The sequence below is a fragment of the Rhea pennata genome, chromosome 1 (genome assembly GCF_028389875.1).
Source record: "Rhea pennata isolate bPtePen1 chromosome 1, bPtePen1.pri, whole genome shotgun sequence".
NCBI lineage: Eukaryota > Metazoa > Chordata > Aves > Rheiformes > Rheidae > Rhea > Rhea pennata.
This window is the reverse complement of record NC_084663.1, coordinates 208,033,753-208,058,612: the sequence shown is the minus strand read 5'-3', so window position 1 is coordinate 208,058,612 and position 24,860 is coordinate 208,033,753. Positions and strand designations below refer to the sequence as shown.

The following is a 24,860-nucleotide window of genomic DNA, read 5'->3' as shown; positions in this document are numbered from 1 at the left end:
TTTATAATGTGTCAAGCTAAGCAAGAAAACCTTCTTTAGCAAACTGCTACACAAACAGTGTGTTGGCATGTAGACCTGGACAGTTGTCTTTGCTTCTGCTGAAGTGAATCTGTTTTTTAACCATACATGTGCAGGGAGTCAGAATGTGACCTCAATCAAATATGCTTGCAGAATTTACAGCATTTCAAAATAGAAATATCTGGGTTGCAGGAAGATGAATTCAAACTGCCACTGAGAGTGATGCTTACTGGTTTCTTTGACTTTGAAATACTATTCATTAAACAAAGAGCAATAAATATTTAATCTGCTGCTTATCTTCTGTGTTTTCATTTCAAGTCTGTGTGGGATATTTGTTTATCTAATCTACCATGGATTTTGGTCACTTCATGGTTTCTAGCAGTGAAACTTTTTCTTGAAGTCCTCTAACACAATTAAGTATGCTTGTGAATCAGAAGAAAGTATTTTGGAACACCAGGGTTAGTTTGAAACAAATATCATGATTTAAATGTAAAATGTGAATTAAATAAAATACTAGATGGCAAATCTTAAGCTGCTTTGGTTCCAGTAGTCTTCCGAAATGTTTATTCCACTGTCTTAAAAGATGTAAAGTTATCTTATGACATATGATCAGGCAAATATTGAGGAGGAGTTGAATGATACTGTGTACCTGATACTGGTGCAAGTTTTGTTGGACTGTCGTTTCCTTGAGTTGTCCATAGGTCAAGGTGAGTTCTGGAAAAGTTGGGACGATTTCAGAAAAGAGCTATGAGTATGATTAAGATCTTAGAAAATATTATAATTGCAGAAAAATGGAAGGAGCTCAGCTTTAAATTAATAAATGTTATATGGGTAACTTGGATGGACTCTCAGCAATCTTGCAATGGAGGTAAAGATATAGATAGTTTCAGTGCCTGAGCAGATTCTTGTCTAGAAGTAGGATGCAAATAATTAATATAAGTAGCAGTAGAATAACTTACCAATGACTGTGGTGACTTCATTGGAAATATTTAAAAACAAATTTGTTTTTTTTTCTTCCTGTTTGTATCTATCTATATTCTGTATCTATATATCTATATCTGTATCTGTTTGTATCTATATCTATATTAGAAAAGGTGATTTAATTCAAACTAATTCCTTACAGAATATGTATGTTATGTTATTCAGGAAGCCAGATGAGATTATTTATCATGGTAGTCTCTTCTGATTTTATAATTTGTGAAGAAATCGCGTGGTAATATTTTAAAGTGGCTTCATGGCTTTTCACCTTCTTTTTTCTGCAGATTCATAGAGTTATCATTTTGGAAGTGCCCCAAGCTCCCTGCTCACAGCAGGATCAACCCTGAATTCAGACCAGGTTGCCTAGGGACTTGCCCAAGCAGGTCTTGTAAAGCTGGGAGGACGGAAAGCCGACAGCCTCTGTGCAAAGCTCGACTGTCCCTCCTGCTTCCTCAAGTCGAGTCGAACTCTCCTGTCCGTTAGTTAACGGAGGTTGTGTCTCAGTCTTGCGCTGTGCGTCTCAGTAAGAGCCTGGTTCTGTCATCTTAACACCCCGCTCCTAGGTATCGGACGGCTGCTGTCCTCAGGGGGCAGATGCTCCTGCTCCGCCGTCCTGGCGGCCCTCTGCTGACCTCGCTCCAGCTCATCCATGACTTCCTTGTCTTGGGGAGCCGAAACTGGATCGTGGTTTTCCACGTGTGGTCTAATGAGCCCCAAGTAGGGATTAATCACTTCCCTTGACCTTCTGCCTACACTTCTGTTAATACAGCCCAGGCTTTCTTGCTGGGTTTATGCTAAACTTTTTTTTAAACATGTGGTCTGTTGCAATTTAAATAGAAAAAATGAATCAAAAAAATTGGAAAATTGGAATTGTACAGTAACAGATGACATGACCTCTAAGTTTAAAGTAAGTTTTGAGACATGACTTGCTTAGCCTCTGACAAACATACAAGAAAATTCATGTGAGAGTGTGAAGAGGAAATAATTAGGACAAACAAAAGGAAAAGTGATAAGCGTTCCAACATAACGATACTTTAAACAGTATTTTAAAAACTTGATTGCTTTCATTCAATCCCCTCTTTCAAGCAGAAGATATCAGGCTTGTTAAAACAAATTTTTCTGAAAAAGCCTTCAGCTCTTTAAGTTACCAAAGCAGAGTGGCAGCATGGAACAGGGCACACCATTACATCTCTGCTGCCACGGATGCGGCTCCTTTGGATGCTGATTTACTTCCTAGTTCTAGCTTGCCATTGGTCAGCCTTTCATGAATTGTGCCCCAAACTTGCATTTTTCTTTCCCAAATTAAAGATTGTGTGTTATTATAAAGATTGTGTGTCATTAGAAAGCGAGTAGGCTGCGAGAGATGCTGCAAGCCGAAGAGGTGAGAGGGAGGCAGTGAGAGGCAAGGACTGGGAGGTCCTATCCACCATCAGTGCCATTCGCAGAATCCTGTAACTTGGCACACGAAGCTGCATTTAAAATTTGCTTGTTTAGCGTAGTCAACACTTCTGGTGAACCTCTGAAGTCTTTGTCTTGCTTGATGGTGAGATAAGTTCCTTCTCAGTAGCTTTGACAGCACGCTGTTATCTTATACTGTTGTGCTAAGATGAGATGAAAATCTTTGAGTTACTTCTGAAAGAACATGGCATGAGTGGAAGAAGAAAGCATGGAGGTGTAAACAGTGATAAGGATTTGTGTGCATTTCCTTGAGCTTTTCCTGAGTGATCTTGCCTGACCGGCACTGGCAAAACTACCTGGTGATGCTCCAGTAGTTAATGTCCAGCAGTGGTTTATCTGTTGGGGTGAAATATAAACATTTTCTCGGTATCTGTAAAAATCTCTGAAGCAGTGATTATTTATTTCTTACTTTTGTAACACTATTTCTCAATTATACTCTTATTTACCAACTGCAAGTTTAATGCAGTCCTTGAGTTGTATCAGCGATCCTCTTGTTTGGACTAACTCCATCTTTCTGTCCTGTTTTCTGTCAGTTGTCATTCTCACAAAATAGTGCAACATTTTCTGATCTGAACTTCCACCAGCTTTTCTAGCAGTTGAATTCACAGTTAGGTTAGGCTTGCCAGTTCACATTTGCGATGGGCTGAGAATAGTCTTTTTTAATGGAAACACGGGACTATTTATATTTAAATATGTCCCAAAATTGATTATGGACGAAGAAAGCTGTTTTTGCATGGAGTAGTTAGACAAGACCTCATCCAGCAGCGAATACAGACAGACTTGCAACAGGCACTTTCAGATGATGTTATCTAGCTGCTTTTTGTATTTTCAACTCCGGAAGTTACTTCCTTGTGCGCACTAGATGTCTGAACATTTTTCCTCCTCCTGACCACTTCTCATATCAGTCTTGCTGCAGCTGCACCGTAGCTTCTAATTTTTTTCCTTCCTCTTCTCTAGCCTCTTTTCCTTTCTTTGTCTTTGCAGTTGGCAGGTCACATTTTATGCTTAGCTCTTATTTTGGCCCCTTTCAGCTAAAACTTTGTTACAGCAAGTTCCTGGTTTACATTTTTAGCACATACAATGTGGTGTAACCCAGTTTCAGTGGGAGGCTTTAACAACCTGCTTGCATGTCAGAGAGTGCAGGGGAGGATCCCCTGTGTAAATTATGTGTACATATAATAATCATGTTATGTAACACACAAAATAATTGTAAATATACACATTATATTCTTAAAGCTGTATCTGTCTGTTCTGTCGTTAAGTAGCTGGTGGTAGCCTCTCTCAGTTAAGTGCACTACTGCAAGATGCTATTAAAGCTCTAATGTTTTCCAGAATATTCAAAATGCATTGAGTTAATGGTTTAGCTCACATGAGAAAATTAAATTGTGGTGTTTCCAGACAGCTGAGTATTTGGATATTTAACCTAAATTTCTAACACTACTGCAGGAGAAACTCCAAGAGACATTAGACATTAATTTTTTTTTCTCCTGAGGACAAACTAAAATAGAACTTATGTTACATAGAAATATATTGACTGTTCCACTTTGGTAATCAGAAGGGTCAGGACAACGATATTCTTTTGTCATCTGAACTAACTGGTGGCAAAATTAGGTGGCTAACACTTGCGGACCAGCTTGAGAGTTGGATTCACTCAAGGGAAGATGTTACCACTTCCTGGTCAGCAGGAGAGCGTCCTAGTCTGATGCGCTGTTACAAGTTGTAGAGGTCTCTTTGCTTTAGTATTTGCAGACCCTACTCCCTGTATTTTTGTCTCTTGTGTGCCCTATCTTCACTAAATCTTTAGAATTAGGCTTCTTTTCCCTAGATCACCATGCTAGAATCTTGGTTGTACCGGGCACGATAGGTACTAGGTGGAGAAAGCATGAGGAGGAGCTCCGTTACCAAACTTCAAAGTGGTGTGGAAGCACTAAGGCTTCTAAGTGGAATATATTCCTTTGCCTTAGATGTCGGCTGGGAAAACCCTTCATCTGGATAGTTTGCATGGCACAGTTAAACCTGAGCATGGGGGTCATATATCAGAAAATACTGAATAGATTTTTAAGTGTCATTTTTTGACAAAAATGGAAGTTGGCTGATTGATGCCTGGGAACTATGTAGAAGGAATTCTTCAGTTTACTGCTACCTCTGATTTTGCTTTGTTTGCTCATAGGACTGGAAGTGATTCCAAGATAAGTTCTGTTAATATACAGTTCTCTTAAGTACTCTAAGAAAGCTTAGAGATTTAGAAACTTAGAATCTTATAGCCAAGTGGAACATACAAACCTGGACTGGTCCATTATATAATAGTATAAAAATGTAAAAATGCTGTATAATATAAAATTCTAGATATCTGTATACATACACACACTATATATATACACTATATATATCTGTAAATAGCATAAAATACTAATGTAATAGTATAAAAATTGTGAGTGATGTGAAGACAGTATAAGTTCAGGTTCTTAACTCATTTCTATGTTGAGTAACCTTAATGGTTAGATATATGACAGCAGAGTGACAGTTGGTGAGCGATGATCTGAGATATATATAGAGAATGCCTTAAAAAAGGGGGGGGGTGACCCAAAATACTTGAGTGAAAGTCAGAAAACAGTGGCAGCTCTGCCAGGCCGCTGTTGGCATAGTAACTCTCAAATGGAAAAAGGCCGCACTGGTTTGATCCAAGATTTTTGCTTTGTCACTCCTAGTAGAAAGCATTTTTTGTGATAGTGCAAACAGAAGGGGTAAAGCATCCCGAATGACACTGTGCTTACACAAAATACACAAAATACAGAAAGTTGCAGGTGTGAAGGCTTTTATGTTCACGACCTAACTGAATCCATAGCCCCTGTTTGTATGCTTCCGTTACCGTGAAAAGGGTTTTGAGCCGAGACTGCTGAAGCAGAAATCTTGGCTCAGATCAGTTTGTGTGTAGGCTTTTATTTTGTGGCCAGTGCTATGTCATTCTGGATGCCTTACCCCTTCATGACGGCTGCCCGGCTCACGTGCAGTAGCATGTTGCTATATATAAATTGTTCATGCAGTTCCTTGCTGCTTTGGATACTGTGCTGTCAAGGTGCTATTTTGTTGTTTTTTTTTTTTATATATATATATATATATATATATATATATATATAAAATTTTTTTATAGGGTAGTAATGATTCATCTTCTATCAATACACTATTTCCTAAACTCTCCTCTTTAATACAGTACTCTGAGGCTTAATTTGTCCTTCCATCAGTATGCAAAAAAATGTTTAATTCAGTTACTGACTTTATCATTTCTGTTTATAGGAGAGGTCTGCTCACAATTTACATGGCCAATCAGGTAAGTAGTCTTTTATTTCAAGAATAAAAATACATGAGATCATTGGAAATGTATCTTGTTCAAAATGGATTGATACTGAGATTTATTGCCTTTTTAATCCTTCCAAGATTTTTATTTAAGAACTCTGTGCTGTTAGATAACTAAAATTATTTTAAAAGCAAATTTTGACAAGAGATGTTTCAGAAGTAGCTTCAAAGCAAAGGATGAAATGTAGTTCATTGTGCTGTGCTCAAGATTTCTTGTTTTACAGCCCCAAGAAAATGGATAATTTTGTATGTCCCTTCAGTAGTAGAATAGCATCTGGTATTTAATGATTGTTGTTTTGTGGATGCATATTCAAGACTGCTTTAGTTTTGTAGTTGTTTTTCCCAATTGATATTGAACACTGTGCATGAAAACTATATTTTTTTTTTTTAACTAGTGTTCATATCAATTTAATTTTTTTGGCAAATTCCTTACAAAATCATTCAAATGAGTAGTGAATTTATATAAATCATGCTTTCTATGTTACCTTTTTTGAATATATATTACTTATATAACATAATTCCTCAACAAGTGTGATCATGTAATTATTCCAAAAGAATTATCTTAAGTTTTTATAAAATCTGAGTTGTGTAAAGAGTAATAGAAACTATATAAATATATATAAAAAAAAAAAAAAAAAAAAAAAAAGACTTGGAGCATGTGTCCTAGAATAAACTTATAAACTTATTGAGGCCCCAGTAGAATAATGGAAACTTAAAGCTCCTTCAAGATTCATGAGTAAAGTTGATGGCACAAAGTGTATTACAGTATGGATTATGGCAATAAAACTGCAGATAAAGTTCATACCTTCCCTTCCATCGCTGTAAAGTCATTGTTGGTGACAAAGGCAATTTTAGCGATTTGGGAGATGAGGAGGCTTTTGGAGGTGATATTTATGTATGCTAGCAGGTAAACTGGAAACTCCTTATAAACAGCTGCAATATCAGTTATGTTTTCTCTCAAATTCTAGCATTTAATAATTTCTTTCAGACAAGAACTGTTTCTTGGTTTATTCTGTGTTCACATACTGCCTGTGATTAAGCTCTACTCATGAGTGTCTGTGTAGACTTCAAAAGTAAAGAAATTAATTTTCACCTTAAGCTATTCTTCTAGGAATAAAATTTAACTTTGGAAAACTTAATGTTTTTCTTGAATTCTGAAGAGCAACTGCACAGAAACTACTAGCACAAGGAGGCATTGATTATAAAGATATAGTTGGACCCCATCTTTTGTGGGGTTTTCAAGATGGGTGAATTAGGTATGCTTAGAAGAATTAGATGTGCTTAGAAGAAACACCTTTGAGTATCCCAGTTGTGAGAAAGTTTGCATTGAATTATTTTGCAAAGACTTTGGCTTACACTGAGCGGTTGTGTTCACAGCTCCTAAGTTCTGCATCACATGATGTTGGGCAGTATCAGAAGGGAAAAGTCAGCTAATGTTACTACATTTTATGGAAGACATATGATGCCGTGAACATCATCAGCATAATGGTTTATTTTTGTTACGATTCTGTGGTGAATTCAGAGCTCCAGAGGGTTTGCTTGATAAACGCTCCTTGATCACGATGTGGTCATCTTGCTAGCAAAGTGCGTAACTACTGGAAATGCTTCCCTGCTTTTGTTGCTCTCCTTTGATGTAGAGCTTTATATGCTTTGATAAGATTTACTCATAAATTTACTGTGCCTCTAAAATTACCTATAGATTGCACTGTGCCTCATTCTGAAAGCTGGCAATTTTAATCTTTAGTGATGATACCTAGATTTTAGAGCTATAACTTAATCTGACTTAAGATAGTTGATAGTTGTTATAAAGAAAATATAGAAAGGAAGTGAAATGTGAAATTAGACTGGTTTTCTTGCACTCTGTAGAGCTAGTCTCAGGACCTGTTCACCTATTCTTTGAACAGAGTATGTTTTGTTTTTGTGCTTCAGATTTTGCTAAAGTGTACTTTGCAGCCTGAACAATAATTGAGGCTTTTTGTATGATTCTTCACATATGCATTTGTCCTATTAGACAGGAGGTAACTATAATTACGATTACTAACTATTGCTGCAATGAATTTATATAGCCATGTTAGGGCTTTTGAAATTGGGAAGCTTTATTTCTACTGTCCTGTTAGCAGTCCTGGACAACTTGTGATCTGAGGTGAATTTCCTTGGTGAAATGGGCACAGACATGCTAAAGTCTTTTTATGTATGGCTGCTCTTTCACAATAAAGGGGCGAAATGTAGCAGAACGTTAAGGGAGGAGGTTTAAGCGTTACTTGTGTTCTGAAAGGTGATGTCTTAATTCTTTTTCTTTTTCCTTACGCTTACACAATAAAATGACAGATTAAAAATAAGTTGTTTACATTGTATGGAAAAAATGAATGCAAATGCTTTCTTAAACTCTCTTTCCATTAAACTAAGGTTACTACAGCAATACACTTTGGGGGTAAGGATTTTTTTTTGAGATGAACTAGAATTAGAAATAAATATAGCAGTGAAGGACCTGTAGAGTCTTAATTTTGATATGCAGAATCTGAAATCAACCTCTGAGCTCACTGGAAGACAGTCAAAGTTTTTTAGAAGTAAGTTAATACGCCTGAGCTCTAACATTGTTGAGAATGTGGGTTTGGGAATTTTTAACCAGTTGTGGTCTGAGAACTGACCTTCTCTGATACCAAGGAGCAGAGTTACAGTAGTCAGTCCTGTAGACCAGACAGAAACAGAGCCTTTTAAGTTCTATTTTAGATGGCACATGTTAAAGTTGAGAAATTTCTAAAATCATAAGTCGTGCATTGGTGATGAACATATGAGATGATCCTTCATGGATAATTGGAGATCAAAAGGAACTCCAAGATTCCAACAAAGGTGGAAAGTGAAATGCAATCGCTCAAGTTATTTCTGTCTGAAAAGGTGATGATATTAATATATGAGTGCCTATAAAAAAGAAATGTAACTCTTAGATTTCAAAACAGTTATGTCATACTTCATTGTGAACAGCTCAGTGTGTATGTTTTTGCTTCTTAAGCTGAAGAAATCTTGTCTTTGAACAAGGGCTTTTTGTGGTGAGAACAAAACAAAATTTTGTGCAGGATGAAAGGCTGCCTTTAATATAAAGCAAAGTGCAAGACAGAGACTAATCTTGTCTAGGACCAATTTGATAAAAACAAAATGAGAAATACAAATTTTGGAAAATTTGGTAAGTTGTGTCACTAAAATGCTACGCCAAAAAGAGGCAGTTATCCTTCCATATGCTGAGCTATAAAGTACATTCATTTTCTTTACCAGAGAAAAAGAAAATTTCTCTACATATTATGGTTGAAATTTAAACTGCAGTATTATTTCAAAGATTTTCCTTGTTTTGTACTATGACTCTATGGTATTACACTTAAAAAATTGAAAATGTTAATATTAGCAAGTTGATCTTGAAGGTCATGAGTTAAGCAATGTAAAATTCAACTGTGAAATAAGGCAGCTGGATGGAAAAGACAGAGCAGTGTTGCTGGAGACTGGTCTCCTGAGTGCACTGGAAGGAAGAGCATTAGGTGTCTGCTCCAGTCAGACAGAGATTCAGGGAGTGGAAAGACACAGACTCAAAAAATAAGACGGGAAAGATAGGAGGAAAAAAAAAAAAGGCAGCGAAACACAAGTGAAAACCTAAAGATGAGAAGTTAAAATTTAACGTGGAAAAGACATGAAAGGATTAAAAGTGGGATGATGTAGTGGGAATTGGAATGTGGGAGTGCTGCAGGTACAGTGGATGGAAGAAAGATGAGACAGAGAAGGCGTCGTAGTCTATTCTGGCTAAAGCAGGGAGAAAACAGCAAAAGAAAATGATGGGAAAGGAGGGGATGAATTTTGCTGCAATTAACAGGAGGAGAAATTTGGCAAGAGCCTATATATAGAGAGATAGGGTATTCCTGATGTCCTGAAGGTGAGAATTGAAAAAAATTGCTGACAATAATTACATTTGGATAAAGTTTACACCAAAATCTGAATACTTTGTGTTTTATTTAATACTGTGCTAGTGTTAGGTTGTCAGTGCATCTGTTGTTGGTGGAACATTGTACATAGGACGTTGTAAACCAAAGAACAACTATATTTCCTTAAATTAAGGAATATGCAGCCATACTTGCCCTTTCAGTAGTATAAAAAGAAGAAAAAAAAGCTCACACATTAAGTATAGGTAATAATTAAGAGAAGTGTTGTGACGACAATCAGGTGTGTGGGAAGAGAAGTCCTTCAAAATTTTGTACATCCAAACTTGCGACGCTTTTTGTAAAATCTCTGAGAGCTGTTGTGGCTAAGTTAATCGTGAGAGCCTGCTCCATAGTTACTATTCCTTTTGGGCATACCAGCTGCTTCTTTTTCATGTCTGTTATTATAGAAAGACTGTTTATTGATATTTCAAATCCAGATAAGAAATAGTTAAAGCTACTTAAAAACACTGTTCTCATGAAGCAAATACTGAACTGAACAAGTTGATCGGATGCATTACAGTGGTGATGTCCTGCTTCTTTATGTTACAGAGCGCAAGAAATATAATTGAACAGAATTTTTCTTGCTCTTTTAAAGTAATCCAAGTAATTTCACTCTTTAATTGTTCTTCAGTTACGTAAGCAGAACAAATTTTGACCATACCTTTGTTTATTCCAACTGTTCAATGTGAAGAAGGGGTGTGAGTTGTGCTCTTTAGGCTTGAAATATTTGTTCCAAAAGTGTTTTTGAGAATTCTGGCATATATTTTAAAAGGAAATCCCTTGGGATCCAATGGAGAAATGAGTATCCTGTGAACCTCAGTCACAGCTTTCAGTCCAGGTATTTGTGTGTTTTTTTACAGGGTGGAAGTTCTTGTGATTTATAAATCTTTATGCTTTCCAATATTTAAAAAATCAAAACCACCAGTGATACGTGGTATGCTTAAGCGGCAAAGTAGATACCAAGCTTGAAAAGTCTAGTGGAGTATAAATCATGGTTTAAATGTTTGAGTCCAAGGGCGCTCCAATATCACTTTCTATAAACAGTAAATTTGTTATTGTTGTTTCATGCTTTGTGGGTGAAGTAGGTGGAGGGATGAAAGAAAGAGAGGTGAGATTTGCTATGACAGGAGAGAAAGCAACAACAGAAACTCGCTTTTAAGCTGTGCCTCTGTTGATCCTGTAGTGTTTTTGCTGAAGGCAAATTGTTAATATTGTAAAGGAAGATGCATGCACACAGAAATACTCTGACTCTGAACATTCCTGGGTGATTTTTTTTCCCCACCAGTTTATCAGGGGTTTTCTGTACAAATTTATAAATGTGTTGTTAGGAATGTTTCAAGAAATCCCGTGTGCCTGTTGCAATTAAATGGAGGAGGATATTATGAAGAATACAGATTGGAGGGCTTTTTCTTGAGTAACATGCTGCTTGCCTATAAAATCATGATTTTGTCACGTTATGTAACTTGTAACTCTTTGAGAAATTATCACCCAATATGTCATATGCTATAGAACATTGTGTAGCCATTCAGAGATATCCTTTAAAATATAGAAGTCTGTCTATTGTGACACAAGAAAATGTTTTCTATTTAAAACTACCAAAATGATATTAAAAAGAAGAAGTGGCACCAACTCCTTTTCTTCACTGGGAACAATTCAGTTTTTGTCAAAAGAAGAAGGCAGTGCAGAGTCAAGGAAGGCAGATAGATTTACCCAATACATATTTTAGCCATGCTAGATTCCAGGAAAATGGATTTGACCTCCCACTCTCTCTTTTATAAATAATCAGAATTGTCTTGTTTGTTCTCGTAACGTATCAACATTATGCATATACTGCTGGGGCAATGAAGCCTACCTCTTTTAGCAAGCTAGCCAAGAAAGGAATACTGGCAAGTTTTCCTTTCTTTTCTTTTCTATTTTTCTTTCTTTTTTTGTGTGTGTGTTTCAAAAGTGATCTCCACAACCTGAATGTGTCCGATAAATGCTTGAGAAACTTGCTGCCTAAGATGTTAGCTCTGTCCTCCTGCCACCACCTCTTTGCACTTTGTTACTCTTATCTGCAGTCCCTCTTGCTGGGTGACAGTGGCTTTGGTTGTGGCAGCAGCTGGCAGAGACCAGATAGGTTTATTCTCTAATGGTGTCTGGCTGGATGTTCTTTTCATCCCTTGCGGTGTCACCTTTTTGAGTTGATGCAGGGTTTCAGTTTAAGAGCCACCATTGGTTAGTTCCTTCTTAGAGGAAAGAAATATAAGTATCGGCCTAGCTTTGTTAGAAAATTTCCTTATTTCCTTGATTTTGTAAGTTTTTGTAGGAAAAACATGAGTATATTGGTAGTCCCATTCTGACCTCCTGCTTAACTTGGAGGAAAAATTTGAGTTTGAAAGTTTTCAATTTTTTTTTCTCTCTTAGAAAACCACTATGTAGTAGGAGTCTGGATGATAAAGAAGTAATTTTTGCTGTACAGAAGACAAAACCTTAAATTATGATGTTGTACCAAAATAACGTAGAAGTGGTCTTAGGTAGTCATCTATTGTTGCTGCTTGGGGAAAAGAAGAGCAAAAAATGACAACTGTTGTCTAAAAAGAAATTTTACGTAGTCACTGATGGCAAAATTTCTGCCGTAAAGCGAACAAACAGCCTCTCTGATTGCCTTCTCCTTGCTGCAGTTGATTTCTGAACTCCAGTCACAGTCCTTAGTACTAATAAGAAACAAGTCATCTTTGGTTTCAACTCAGACATCAGTATCAACAGAGTAGTGTTTGTTCTGAGGCTACAGTTTGAAGGTAGGCGTATGCTTTAACGTATCGAAGGTTGAAGATCACTTGAGAGTCCACTTGTAATAGTAATGTTTTTGCCATTAGCCTGCGTTGTGGCCTATAATTTTGGATTTCGTGAAGAGTTTGCATCTCCTTTTATCAGGTCATGCAATGTCCCTTAATAAGTCCTACGTTTTGCTGAGGAATAGTATTTTTCTGCAGTGTTGTCACCTGGATTTAGTAGAAAAGCCTCTTCTATATTTTCTACTTCGTTATTGCCTGCACCTTCCTTGAGAAGGAGTTAGAAAGGAAAGTAATCTATCTTCATTTCATAGAAGACATGCTCAGGTGATGGAGTTTTCATAGAATCATTAAGATTGGAAGGGACCTTTGGAGATCTTCTACTTCATACCGTGGCCTTTGCATCACCTGCTCTGTCTTACGGTTTGAAGTCAGCCCATTGTCTTATGGTTGAAGTTAATTCCCAGAATCGTATTTTGGCAATAGAAGACTTAAATATTTTCATGATTTACCAAATCATGAAAAGGCATCAAATTACCAGTTATTTTGCCCTTTCGATTTAAAGAGCAGATCAAACAGAAGTAAACTAATCGTTCATTGGTGATTTGAAGATAATTAATGTGCTCTAGTGAGAAAGGTAGGGTTTTTTGATAATTTTAATATTTCTTTGTCCTTTATTATTATTACAATACAATCAAATGATAATGAAATACAGCATTCTCAGGTTAATAGTTTTTAGATTATTTTGGAAAGTGAAGCCTCCATGCAAAATATGAAATTGTCTTTCACAAACTGTCTCAAAGGAAGAAGAAAAATCATAATGGAACAGAAAGGCTTATATAATTAAATATTAGCATGATGACTAGAATATACTAGATACTCATTCTTGTCTCTTCTTTCATTTTCACTGCGACATGAAGAATCACTGATAGAGAACTAGCATTCATTGTAAGCTTTTCTATGCTGCTTGTACACTGTAATATATAGGCATGTATGTGTTTGCAGAAATGATGTCTAGAATAAAAGCAACTGATAAAACTTCAGAGCAGAAGTGAAAAAACCTTCTCTAGTTTAGAGGTAATTAGAAGTAAATGAAGAGAGTTTTGCATAAGAATGTGGAAAAGAAAGGTGGTGTTGGCTTGATCCCAGAAAAATGGTGACTATTCTGTACCTAGTCATACTTCTGCTTTTAAGTCTCATTCTTTCAACGTCTGCGGGGTAGCTCAAGAACAGCTCAAGAAGCGATGCTATTAATACCACATGCCAACTGCATACTCGAATGGTATAGTAGAGGAAATGTAAAAGCAGTAGTAGTAAAACTAAAATAGCTTCTATTAAGTTATTAATAAAGTTATGTAGCCTATTTAAAAAGGAGCAAATTTTTGAGTAATTTGGAGGAATACAGAAATTACTCAGAAGAAATGGGTACTTTTGATGAATGACAGTAATGTTCAGACATATTCCACGAACACACAAGCAGAAGAAAAAATTTACCTTTTAGTGGAATCGTTGAGATTATTGTGGTGACTTTGCAGGGAAATAATGTATTCTGTGATCAGCATTTCTAAACGCCCTAGAAATTAAATGCAGATGTTTTAAAATAATCAGACTTAGGCATTTTTTTACTCTAGTTGATAAATCCTTAAGACACTTTCCAAAAATTTTATCTTGGAATTCAGAATTGGATGCCATAAGTGGGTAAGCTATATACTTTACTCATATCATGTTTTGTGGGATTGGCAGTTTGGCAACTGTGAAAGAGGCAATATCAAAAAATTACTACTTTTTAACTATAAACATCACATAAAATTCATATAGGGAAATAAGCTGAGATCCTGTTTTCTTTTGGGTGGAGTGTAATGTGAACTAATTCAATTAACGGAATACTTTGCATAATCAAATTATGGATAATGCATAGCATTCTATGGTGGTTTTAAAAGGTTGAAACTTAAGGTCACTGTCCCTACCCCCACACTAGATCTTTAAAAGGCTGGTTTTAAAATTAGGAGTCATGTGAACTTAAACATTGCTGATGTCTTCACTTTTAAGTCATACAGTAAAAGTTAGATCCTGGCAGCTGGCGTTCTTGTGGATTGACATGGCTAATTGGTTTTGGCATCTTAGCCTGAGGAAACCTCATCCATCACTGCAGAGCAGGAAGTTTGGCAAGAGTCAGAGAAAACATTTAATACTTTGTCTCTTGCTTTCTATGCAAAACTGCTTTGCATTTTTGAAGTTGTTAGTGTAGCTCGTCAGAAGCTTGATGTAATAATTTATATAAATTTTATGCTGCTTTAATTTCATCTTTTGCAGTGAATAAATACCCACTTCCTAGAATTAGCAAAAGTGTCAATATTACAAATAAGCTTTAAAATTTGGCTTTCAGAGGAAGGTTTTCAGTTGTCATAATTTACACAAAACTTTACATCGGGAACGTATTATGTGCTTAACAAAAAGCTAGTTGTCTTTTATAGATGCTAAACTTTTCGCTATCTTTTTCTTTTTTTTTTTTTTTTTCCCTCCCCCGGTTTCCAGCAATATTTGTCCCCTGCACCTCCAGGGCCCTGCTGGTAGGGGGAAAACGCCACAGGTGTGGGGTGAAGTGGGCGAGCTGCTGCCGGTGGCTCCTCACTCCTTCCCTGCCCTTTGAAGTTTTGGGGACTGTTTTACCCTTTCTGTGGGTATTGCATTTACCAGGAACACCTCAACTTCCGTCAGCTTTGTCTTACTGGAGCCCAAAGGGAGCGTGCCAAGGCATTTGTGTGTAGTCAAAAATAGTCCGACTTGAAGGCGTCTGTGGTCGGCGGCAGAACTGCTAGCTGAACACCTTGGCTAGCCTCGGCAAACGCCCGCGTTAGCTATTCCTCTCCACTGCCTTTTAACAAAACTGGGAAGCTTTAATGGTGGAGTTCTGGAATCTTTATTTTTTTTGAAGTAAAACTGAACAGTTATTGTGCCGATGACGCGTGTTGTCGAGCTGTTCCTTTACGTCACTGTTTCTGATTTTGATAAAATACTATGAAAACTAGTCTGAGTGCTGCTTTTCATTTATTTAGAAGAAGAAAACTTTGTTTCTGCTTTCAGGGTACGCAGAGTAAAAGAATTTCTAAAGAGGAACGGACTTTGCAAAGCGTTAAGCTCATCCTGCTGCTTTGTGGGTTTTCTTGTACTATGTAAATCTTACTGTAGAACTGGCTGATGGAATAAATGTGCGTTGTTGATGGTTAATCTGACATTATTTAATTTATTATTTTCTGTGCTCTGAATGTGTTAGTTGAAATTCATACTCCTTCATGCGTTTAATTATCTGTGTCTGCTGTTAATATATTACTGCCAGTTCTAGTCGGATATTTTTCCTGGTGCTATCTATAGACTAATGATAATTAAATAGTGCAATTTTGACTCTGAAATCATTTCACTGCTCCTAAAATTTTAAGCTTTTGAAACGTTAGTTGTAAGCTTGCAGTGCTTAGATAGTATTTCAGTGGAAAGCTTTGGAGAAAAAAAAAAAAAAAAAAAAAAGACGTTTTGTCTAAAAATTATAAACATCTTTTTCCCATACAAATGCAATAATCAAGAAGTTACTCTAGAAAATGTATTGGACTCTCCTTTTCCAGTTTCTGTGCTACAAAACAAGGCATGACTTTGCGTATACAGTCTGAAATAATCACTTTTGTATTTTCATTTTGAGGAGGAAGTATTTTCTGTGCTATAAAGTGTGTCTCATGGCTAGATATAAAAGTTGTATCGATTCTGTAGGTAAGTAAATATTTTGACTTATGTTTATGATCAGATGCAATGGACGGGCTGGTATACATCCATAAGCTTGTGTAAGCTTGCAGATGTTAACACGTGGTTGACGTGCTTTATATTACGCTGTTGCAGGATATGTAGATTTTAAACAGTGCTGAGACTAAGTTTTAATTGTGTAAACAGTCATTGGTTTGGCATTCAGGGGGAGGTGGTTCATTTAAAATCTTGTCTCGGTGATATGCTCCTTATGCCTTTAATAAGGCTGGAAAAGTGGAGGAGGACAACTTCTAGCACAGCTTGTAAATGTCAGTCTGGATGGAAGACAGTTCAGCCTGAAAACAATATTGGTGTTGGAAAAGTGAAAGGGGAAAAAAAAAATCCTTTCTCAAAACTGATCTCCTAGGAGGACAATGGTTTTAAGAAAATGTGGGATTATGATCATTTTTGCTATAACAGAAGGAAGTAATTACGAAGTTTTAGACTACATCTAGTAAAAGTGGGGAAAATGGAAGACAAAGAACGAAAGTTATTTTAGCTACATATAAAGCTGACTGGTTTACTTAGTGCAGCTTTTAATATTGGTTGGAGCCCTGTTCACATGTGAAACTTCCCAATTCGTGTTGTTTCTTTAAAACTATTCTGACTTTAGAAGACAACTTAAATAGAAGTATTCTAGGAAAATACCTCATGATGGGTGTGAGAGTAGGATCTTTTTAAAATCTCCTGCTCTGTTGCTTCTCTACCCTTCTCAGGCTACGGAGCAGCGTTCGGCAGATCAGACCATTAGTCAGTATGGGAGTTTAAGTGCCGTATCAGTCACCGTATCCTACTGCAACATCCTGCCAGATGGGCTCTTTCAGAGGAGCTGTATTATTGGGATTGGTCTCATATGGTCACCTCTATGTCCTATAGTAGCTGCGTGTTTTCACAGGGCTTTTGCAGCTCGTCTTTAACATTAGTGTAATTTGAGCGCTGCGATTCTTTGAGGAGTTTCCTTGTGGTTTGGTAATCTTTGGCTGCTCAGGAGCAATAGCGTGCTTCAATAGCTGCTGTTCTGCTCAAGTCCTGTAATTAATCTTGGGGATCTCGGGAGATTTTTGTGGACTTTGTTAAAATAAGTCTGGATTCCATGTTCAAAGTGTCCAGGGAGAAGAATGATGAGAAGTGGGAATTGGGAAGTGGAATAGAATACTATGTATTAAAAGACCTTGTCAATGGAAAAGTCAAAAAAAAAAAAAAAAATCCACTAATGGAATTTGTTTTGCAAATGCCTTGTTGCATATACAATGTTTCTGAATTTTGTTAAGGATTTCAACCAAAATGTTTTTTTTTTTTTTTTTTTTTTTTTTAAGTCAAGTCTGTTTTAATGAGAAATGTTAGATTGTTAAATTTTTACAGAAAGTCAATTTCATCAGAAAATTTCATGGATTTGTTTTACTCCCCCAATCAAACTCAATAAACTGTCATCTTAGAACAACTGAAAATACTAATGACTGCACTCTTTCTCAATTGTGTATATATATATATTTTTTATTTTGAAAATATATGCTTCATTTGTTTAAAATCATTTGTTTTGCTAGCCTGGTTAAAACAATGATTTCAGTCTTTTTCATTCAAGTTTACTTGACAAGCCCGAGCCAAAATGTTGCTTTGCAGTATTTCTTTACAACACTTTAGATGTTTTGCATATCAGAATGTTGATAAGTTATTTAAATATGTCACCTTGAAAAAATTTTCATAGAGTGCCTATACAGTTGGAGCAGAATAACAAGACTTTAGAAATACCATATCCACTCCATGTATATTTATACACTTTTCTCCCATTAGCAGTTTAGAAATATTTATAAACAATTCTATTTGCTTTGGATATGTGAAAGTTTAAAATATTGTAGATATTTATATAGAAAATATTATTTCTTCTTTTATTTTTTTTTCATTTTTTTTTAAACAAGCCCCCCATCTGCCTTTCTTTTTACGCTTTCCCAGCACACACTCATGCTCTGCCTTTAGGGATGTTTTTACTAGCCAGCAGGAGCTTTACAAATTATGGCCATTCCCCCATGTAAAAACATGCAGCTATCTCTGGTGACGGAGTTGTTTTAACGTACTGAAACGCTCTGCTGCCCAGCAAATGACTTTTTGAATAACCCTTCTGCATTGCTTTAAAAACTTGATGCTCATCATGTCTCTTATTCTTAGCCTAATTAGGACTGCTGGGAGCTGCACCAGGTTCTTGAGCACGTTAAGCCGTACAAACTAGCCCCTTGAGTCTGGAGCCGCGGCTCTAGCGTACAATATATACCGTTTTGCGTTGAAATGGGCATCCTAAACTTGAATATGGGCATTGTTTGCTAATGCCTGCAAATTGTGGTAAGTTAGCAGCCTTAGGCAAAACAAGGGGTAATGGGATTCAGTGATGTAAATAAGCTTGCTGCAGAACTTCGCCATGGTCATAAATAACAAAGCTCTCCAACCCCTCCCCTGGCGGAGGGGAAGGGAAAAAATACATAGGATTTTTATTGAACTGCCTGACTGCCTGCTTATGTTCCACGTATGAATCCGATTAATCCAGAAGTTGAAGACACTTCTATTGTGTTTAGATTTTGGAGTAAGGCCGCTCACTAATTTGTCAGGAGATTCTTACTAATGGGTAAAGTTATGTCCCTTTTCTTTGGAATGTGGCCTGTTTTTGATGTAACCTGTGTACTGTGCATGTTGAGACTTAAAGAATATACACAGAAATAGTAACATTATTTTTGGAACTTTTACTGAATAAGGTTATTGCAGTCTCAGGTTTGAGGTGCACATTAAGACAGTCATGAACTGGTTTGCGTTAACCAGCATCTTATCTCATGTGGATGGGGGGTTGGAGAGAAGCCTCAAGTACAGGTCTGGTGTGGAAAACCTTCAACAAAAGAAATTAGTAGCAAAATTGCTACTAACTGAAAACAACGGTCTGTTATGAGCAGCATTAGGAAACTACTACACGAATTTCTCCTCTGTGTTAAGAAGAAGGTGAGATCAACCACTCTTTTTTTTTTTCTTTTTTCAGTTCATGGCCCGTGGTAATCATCAACAGTCTTTAATGAGTTCCACATCGCAGACGTTTCATAATGCAGTGTTGGACCATGCATCTTTTCTGGGGGATGTTTGTTTTCACTCCCTTCCACTTACCCATTCTACTTTACTGGCTTTAGTGCACTGCAATATGTATTTTCAAATTTATTTGTTCTAGTTTCATCTGTGGCTACTGTTGTTTTGTACTCTGTGTACCAATGATCTTTTGGTAATGTTCAAAACATTACTATAAAGATTGGGTTGCTGTAAATGCAGAGACTTTGTAAAATGTATTACTTCACTGATATTTACTTGTTGATTTAAAAAAGAGCAAACAAACAAAAAAAAATATTTGAGCTTTAGAAAAGCTAGAACAATTTTATTCCTGTCCCCAAAATCTTACAACAGGGACGCTTCCTGATTGTGGAGATTTTTCTTTTTGTGAATAAAAACATATTTGTGAAGTGTATATATGTTAAACTTTAATGAGATAACATCATAATGAACACAAATTTGTTTATATAACTTGCGTTTTTAAAATAGTGAAATGAATAGTAAAGGAGATGAATGAGCAGGAGGTACAGGTAACCTGAACAGGTCATTTGGGGAAAAATATTTCTCACTTAGTAGCAGTGCTTCAGCTGATTTTGGTTGAGGAGAAAGAGCCCAGGGAACTCTTGGATTTATTTTTTTTATTTTTTTTTTAATAATCACCTACTAGATTTAACAGTCATCTATAAGACTGATGAAGTGAGCACTGAGAAGAAATTTGTATCTCATTAAAACAAAGTAGTCTGACAGCCTCTAAACCATTTCTTTTCTGTCTCTTGAAATGTTCTTAGAGCAGCAGTTGTGATTACATTGGCAAATGTTTGGGTAAGCGTATGTGGTGGTCATATACGCTTATGGCGTATGTGGTGGTAAGTGTATATGGTGACCATATGTGACCCCCTCAGGGGCCGCATTAAACAGTAGTTTCATAGGATAAAACAACCTACATCTCCCAGAAGGATGCATCTTGATGAAGGTGTAGGCTGAGTTTGCGGGCACTGTTGGAAGGGATGGGACTAAACATGGCATGGCTGCACTGCTCTTCTGTGCCAATAATTACTGTCATTGAGTGAAGCTGGCAGTCGCTTTTGTCACTCCATTTTGTCATTGGATTGGTGAGCAATGGCATGGAGAAGGTGGTAGAGGGGCAGAAATGAGCAGAAGGGGAAGCTTACGAATTTTCCTGAGTATTCTGTGAATATAACGGGAGGAAGAAAACAGAAGAGGAGAAAGGGAGAAGAATATTGTGTTTTGTGTTTCTACGTCAAGAGCTTGTTTTTCTTGTAAGCTTTTAATTTTAACAAAAATGCTATTGGAACATGAAATTGTTTGAAGTTTCAGTTTATGGATTGGTCTACTCAGACTAATGCCTTTAAGTTTTTAATGACTTACATGCTACCACAGTTGTGAGGGTTGAGAATAGTTACTGATCATCTGAAATTTCTGGAAGTTATGGTTAGATATCTCTATGAATGTAGAATGATACATCTTGTAGATGAGAGGCTTCACTTCCAATGTGAACAGTTAGCAGCTGAACCTGCCCTACAGCCCGGGGTCTTGGTCATTAGTGCCTAGTGAGCTCTAGGTTCAGTGATGGCCCTACTAGCTGTGTCCTGCAGCAAGGGTGCGATATGTTGCCTGTATCACAGACCTGCTACTGCTATTAGGACATACTCTTAGGAGTCACTCATGCACAGTCTGGTTTCCTCATTGCCCATGTGTTCAGGTTGCCTTTTTGTCCTCTTCAAGGTGCATCCAGTGGCAAGATATGTTAGAATCACAGAATCAGTAAGGTTGAAAGGGACCTCTGGAGATCATCTAGTCCAACCCCCCTGCTCAAGCAGGTCACCTAGAGCATGTTAGACAGGGTTGCATCCAGGCAGGCCTTGAATCTCCAGAGAAGGAGACTCCACAACCTGTCTGGGCAACCTGTGCCAGTGCTCTGTCATGTTGGCTTGTTTGCTCTTGGCATGAAGTCAGGGTGGCCTGGGGTGCCCTCTGGGTGCCAGCAGGGCTGAGAAAAGCCTGCTCCTGCCCTGCACTACGTCAGACTGTCCTTCCATACTATGTAAAAAGTTAAATATGTAATCTAAAAAAGCTGCCTCTAGGGATTCTCATTATGGATAGTAACCTGAAAAGCTGAGAAAAACCTCTTGTAAGATGTGACAGCTGAAGAAAAGTGTGGAAAATAGATTCATGAGAAAAAAGAGGAATAATTGTTCATAAAACCTATACCCAGGTTGGATTTTCTTTTTTCCTGGAAAATATGTTCACAGAAGCATTTTCTCTAGCCCCAGTTGTAATTCTTTGAGTTCAGTCACAGAATTTCAGACTGACACTGCAAAAACAAGGATCGCATGATTATAACAAAACATTAGGCAGTGGGGAAGTGCGCTAATCGATGTAGTCCTAAGTAATCTAGAAAAGAGAGGAAACTGAGATGACAGTTTTACTATTTTTAACCTATCTAGAATTGTAAAAATGCAAGCTGATTCTGGAGACTTGCGGGAGAGTCTCATGATACTGTGCAACAGCAATGCATATTGCACGTGGGAAAAAAAAACTGTATTTCCTATACACAGTGGTAAACTCTGAAATGTTACTCTAAGGAAAAAAAGTTGGAATTATGATGACAATGGCAGTTCAACAGTTTGTACCTGCTAGTCCTTGTTTGCCCCCTCCCCCCCCCCAAAAAAAAAAATAGTATTGGGTGTTACTGGGTATTGGGAAAGGAATCGAGGACAGAACAGAAAAATCTTTATCATGCCATTGTATAAATCACGGATGTGTTGACAGCCTAGTCTGTAGTGCAGACAAGTACTGTCTGCAGTGTTGGTGCTTTCTGAAATGTAATAGAAGCAGTGGAAGGTACCTAGAGAAGAAAAAAAGGTGCCCAGAAGTGTTGAAGAACATGTAAGTGGAGCGGCTAAGCATAGTAACAATCTTTATCCTGCAGGGAAAACAAGGAAGGAGTGTGAGTAACTTACTACGTGTAAAATCACAGTTGAGCCAGTGAAGTGGAATCAAGTGTTTACTCTTACTGTGAGAAGTAAGAGATACCAAATTATTAGAAAACACGTTTTGAAACAAAGTGCTGCACGCACAGTGCAAAGTAAGGTACTCCCTACCCCTGGGTTTTGTGAGGTTTACCAGAGTTCAACTAAAACGTTGGATGGGTCGGGAAAGAAAATTTCTTTAAAGGCTATGAAGTGCAAGTATCCTTTGCTCTGGCAGTCTGTGCCGTGTCGTTTGTGGGGAGCGTGTAGCAAGAGGAAATCCTTCAGGTGTGTGTCACTGCTCAGTGCGAGAGACAAACCGCTGCACTAGGTGGGCCTCGGTACAGCCATTTTTATGTGCTGGGGTTTGTGTAATAAAAAGAATAATAATAAAAAAAAATACTGTTACTCCTACTTTTAGAGCAGAAGGGAAGGAATTCAGCCATCTCCCTCTGAGGAGCTGGATCTTGTGCTTTGCGCTAGGTCACCTGCAGGAGTCGTAAAGCACTTTTGCAACGCGTGCTGCTTGAGAAAATTATGCCACTCGGTAACTACTTAACTCTGGAGACCTCAAGCAGGTCTGTGAGGAGGCTGCTGAAGTATCTCTCGCTGTGCTTCCCACTGCGTCTCCGAATACCCTGTTATCTGTGTATTGGTTCCTCGTTATCCTAGCTTTTTATTTCCTCGTGCGCTAATTAACGGAGCGCACATAGCCAGGAGTTCCCACGTGCTTAATTCTTTTACCCTCTGCGAAACTACGGGGCCGCTTTGCACGAAGCAGCGAGAGGAGAAGCGAAGAAGCGCGGCGCGTGTCTGCTCCGGTGCCGAGCTGCGCAGAGCTCAGGCGCGCCCGGGAGAGAGGCAGCGTCTCTCCCTGAAACCTCGGGTAGCGCGCGCGGATGCTGACGTGGACGTCGCTTACAGATAGCGGAAAGAGCTTCCTTCAGCTGAGGTTATTTGCCCCTGCCAAGCTTGAAATCTTTGTTCCAAGGTAGCTCTAGCGAGATTGACAGAGCTTTTTAGCAGTATATTTAGCAAAACATTTGTTACGCTGGGGTTTGCTTTTTAGCAACGTGTTCAGTAAAGCCTTTGTAACGCTAATACTGTATTTTTGCCTAACTCATCTTTCAGGCAAAGCAGACCTCTCCCCCCCGCCCCCTCCAGTTTAGAAACTCTCAGCTTGATGTATTACCATAGAAAATACAGGCAGAAATCATGAAAAAATTTCAGGAAATATAAAGAGAGACTGGAAAGCTTTATTCTCTGTTACCTAGTTAGAAAGAAATCTTTGGATGACTTATTTTACATTTCTCAGGCTGGAGGGATGGAAAGGAAGATGGCTTTGTGGCTGAAGAAAGGAGGAGATAGCATCCTTTTAAAGTGCTTTTGAATCTGAGCAAATCTCTCAATGTACTTTTAAAATAGCAAGATGAATGTGGTATATATGGGAAAAAACATTCTGAAATTCTGTGATGTAAATATCTGGAAGTGTAGAACGTTATTTGTACTTAATCAGGAAAAAGTGTATCCCCTAAATATTTATAACAGGAAATGAAATCATTTGGGAAATTATGACTGTTAAATCGTTCAAAAGATTAAATAGTATTTGTGCTAAAGACTAATTAATTAGAATTGATTACATAATCATTATCCTGAAGGTTTTTCTATTACTCATCTAGTTCTCTGGGTAACAGCATTAAAAATTGCCCAGCTAAGTATGCTCAAAATGTTAGACTCTTAAACTTTACTGTATAAGAAGTTAGAAATAAGGGAGCTCTTTTGATATTGATGGGTCTGAACATCTCTTCCATATGGATTCAATTCACATTTTAATCAGAATGTGGAAGTCATTACTCTGACATCTGAAACTGAGGTAGCAATAAAAAAAATTATCACAAACAAGACAGCAGACACAAATTATTTTGTGTTTATTACTGGGTGGCCTTTCTGAAACTCTCCCAAAGTTAATAGGTTCCAGATATTTGAAAATTGAAGTTGTACTGTGACAAATTTATTTCTGCTCATGCTTAACTTGCGTCTCCTCCGTAAGGCCGGTTTTAAACAAACAGAAAAGTTGTCAACCCACTCGTGGCTGTCTCCAGGTTTTGTGGTAGCAGCTTTAATCCTAGTGCCTCGGTTTAACGAAGACCACTGAGATAACAAACACTAGCGGTTACTGCGCTGCTTTTGTAAATCGTCTGTCATCTCTCTGAGGTTTTACTGCGGCGTAAGCGCGGCCGCGCTAGCTTAAATCGTTGGCAAAGAGGTCGCGCCAGACGAGGCGTCGGCGCGGAGCTCCTGCACGCCGCCCGGGCTCTGCAGCGCGGCCCAGTCCGGGGCAGCGTGCGCGGCGCTTGCGCCTCTCTCTAGGAATTACCGCGAATACGCAGTGTATTTGCCGTAGAAAATACGGCATATGTCAATGTATTTGCAAATAAGTGAAATAGCGTTTTAAAAGC

At 37.7% G+C, this 24,860-nt stretch overlaps 1 protein-coding gene across 2 annotated transcripts in view; it reads left to right on the top strand.

Moving 5' to 3' along the window:
- Window positions 1-24,860, top strand: part of TMEM135 (transmembrane protein 135) — a 183,013-nt gene that overhangs the window by 32,670 nt on the left and 125,483 nt on the right. For both annotated transcript variants that reach the window (XM_062578053.1, XM_062578045.1), the window contains exon 4: window positions 5,749-5,782. In XM_062578053.1, coding sequence (XP_062434037.1) covers window positions 5,749-5,782 — 34 coding nt within the window. The remainder of the gene's footprint in view (window positions 1-5,748; window positions 5,783-24,860) is intronic.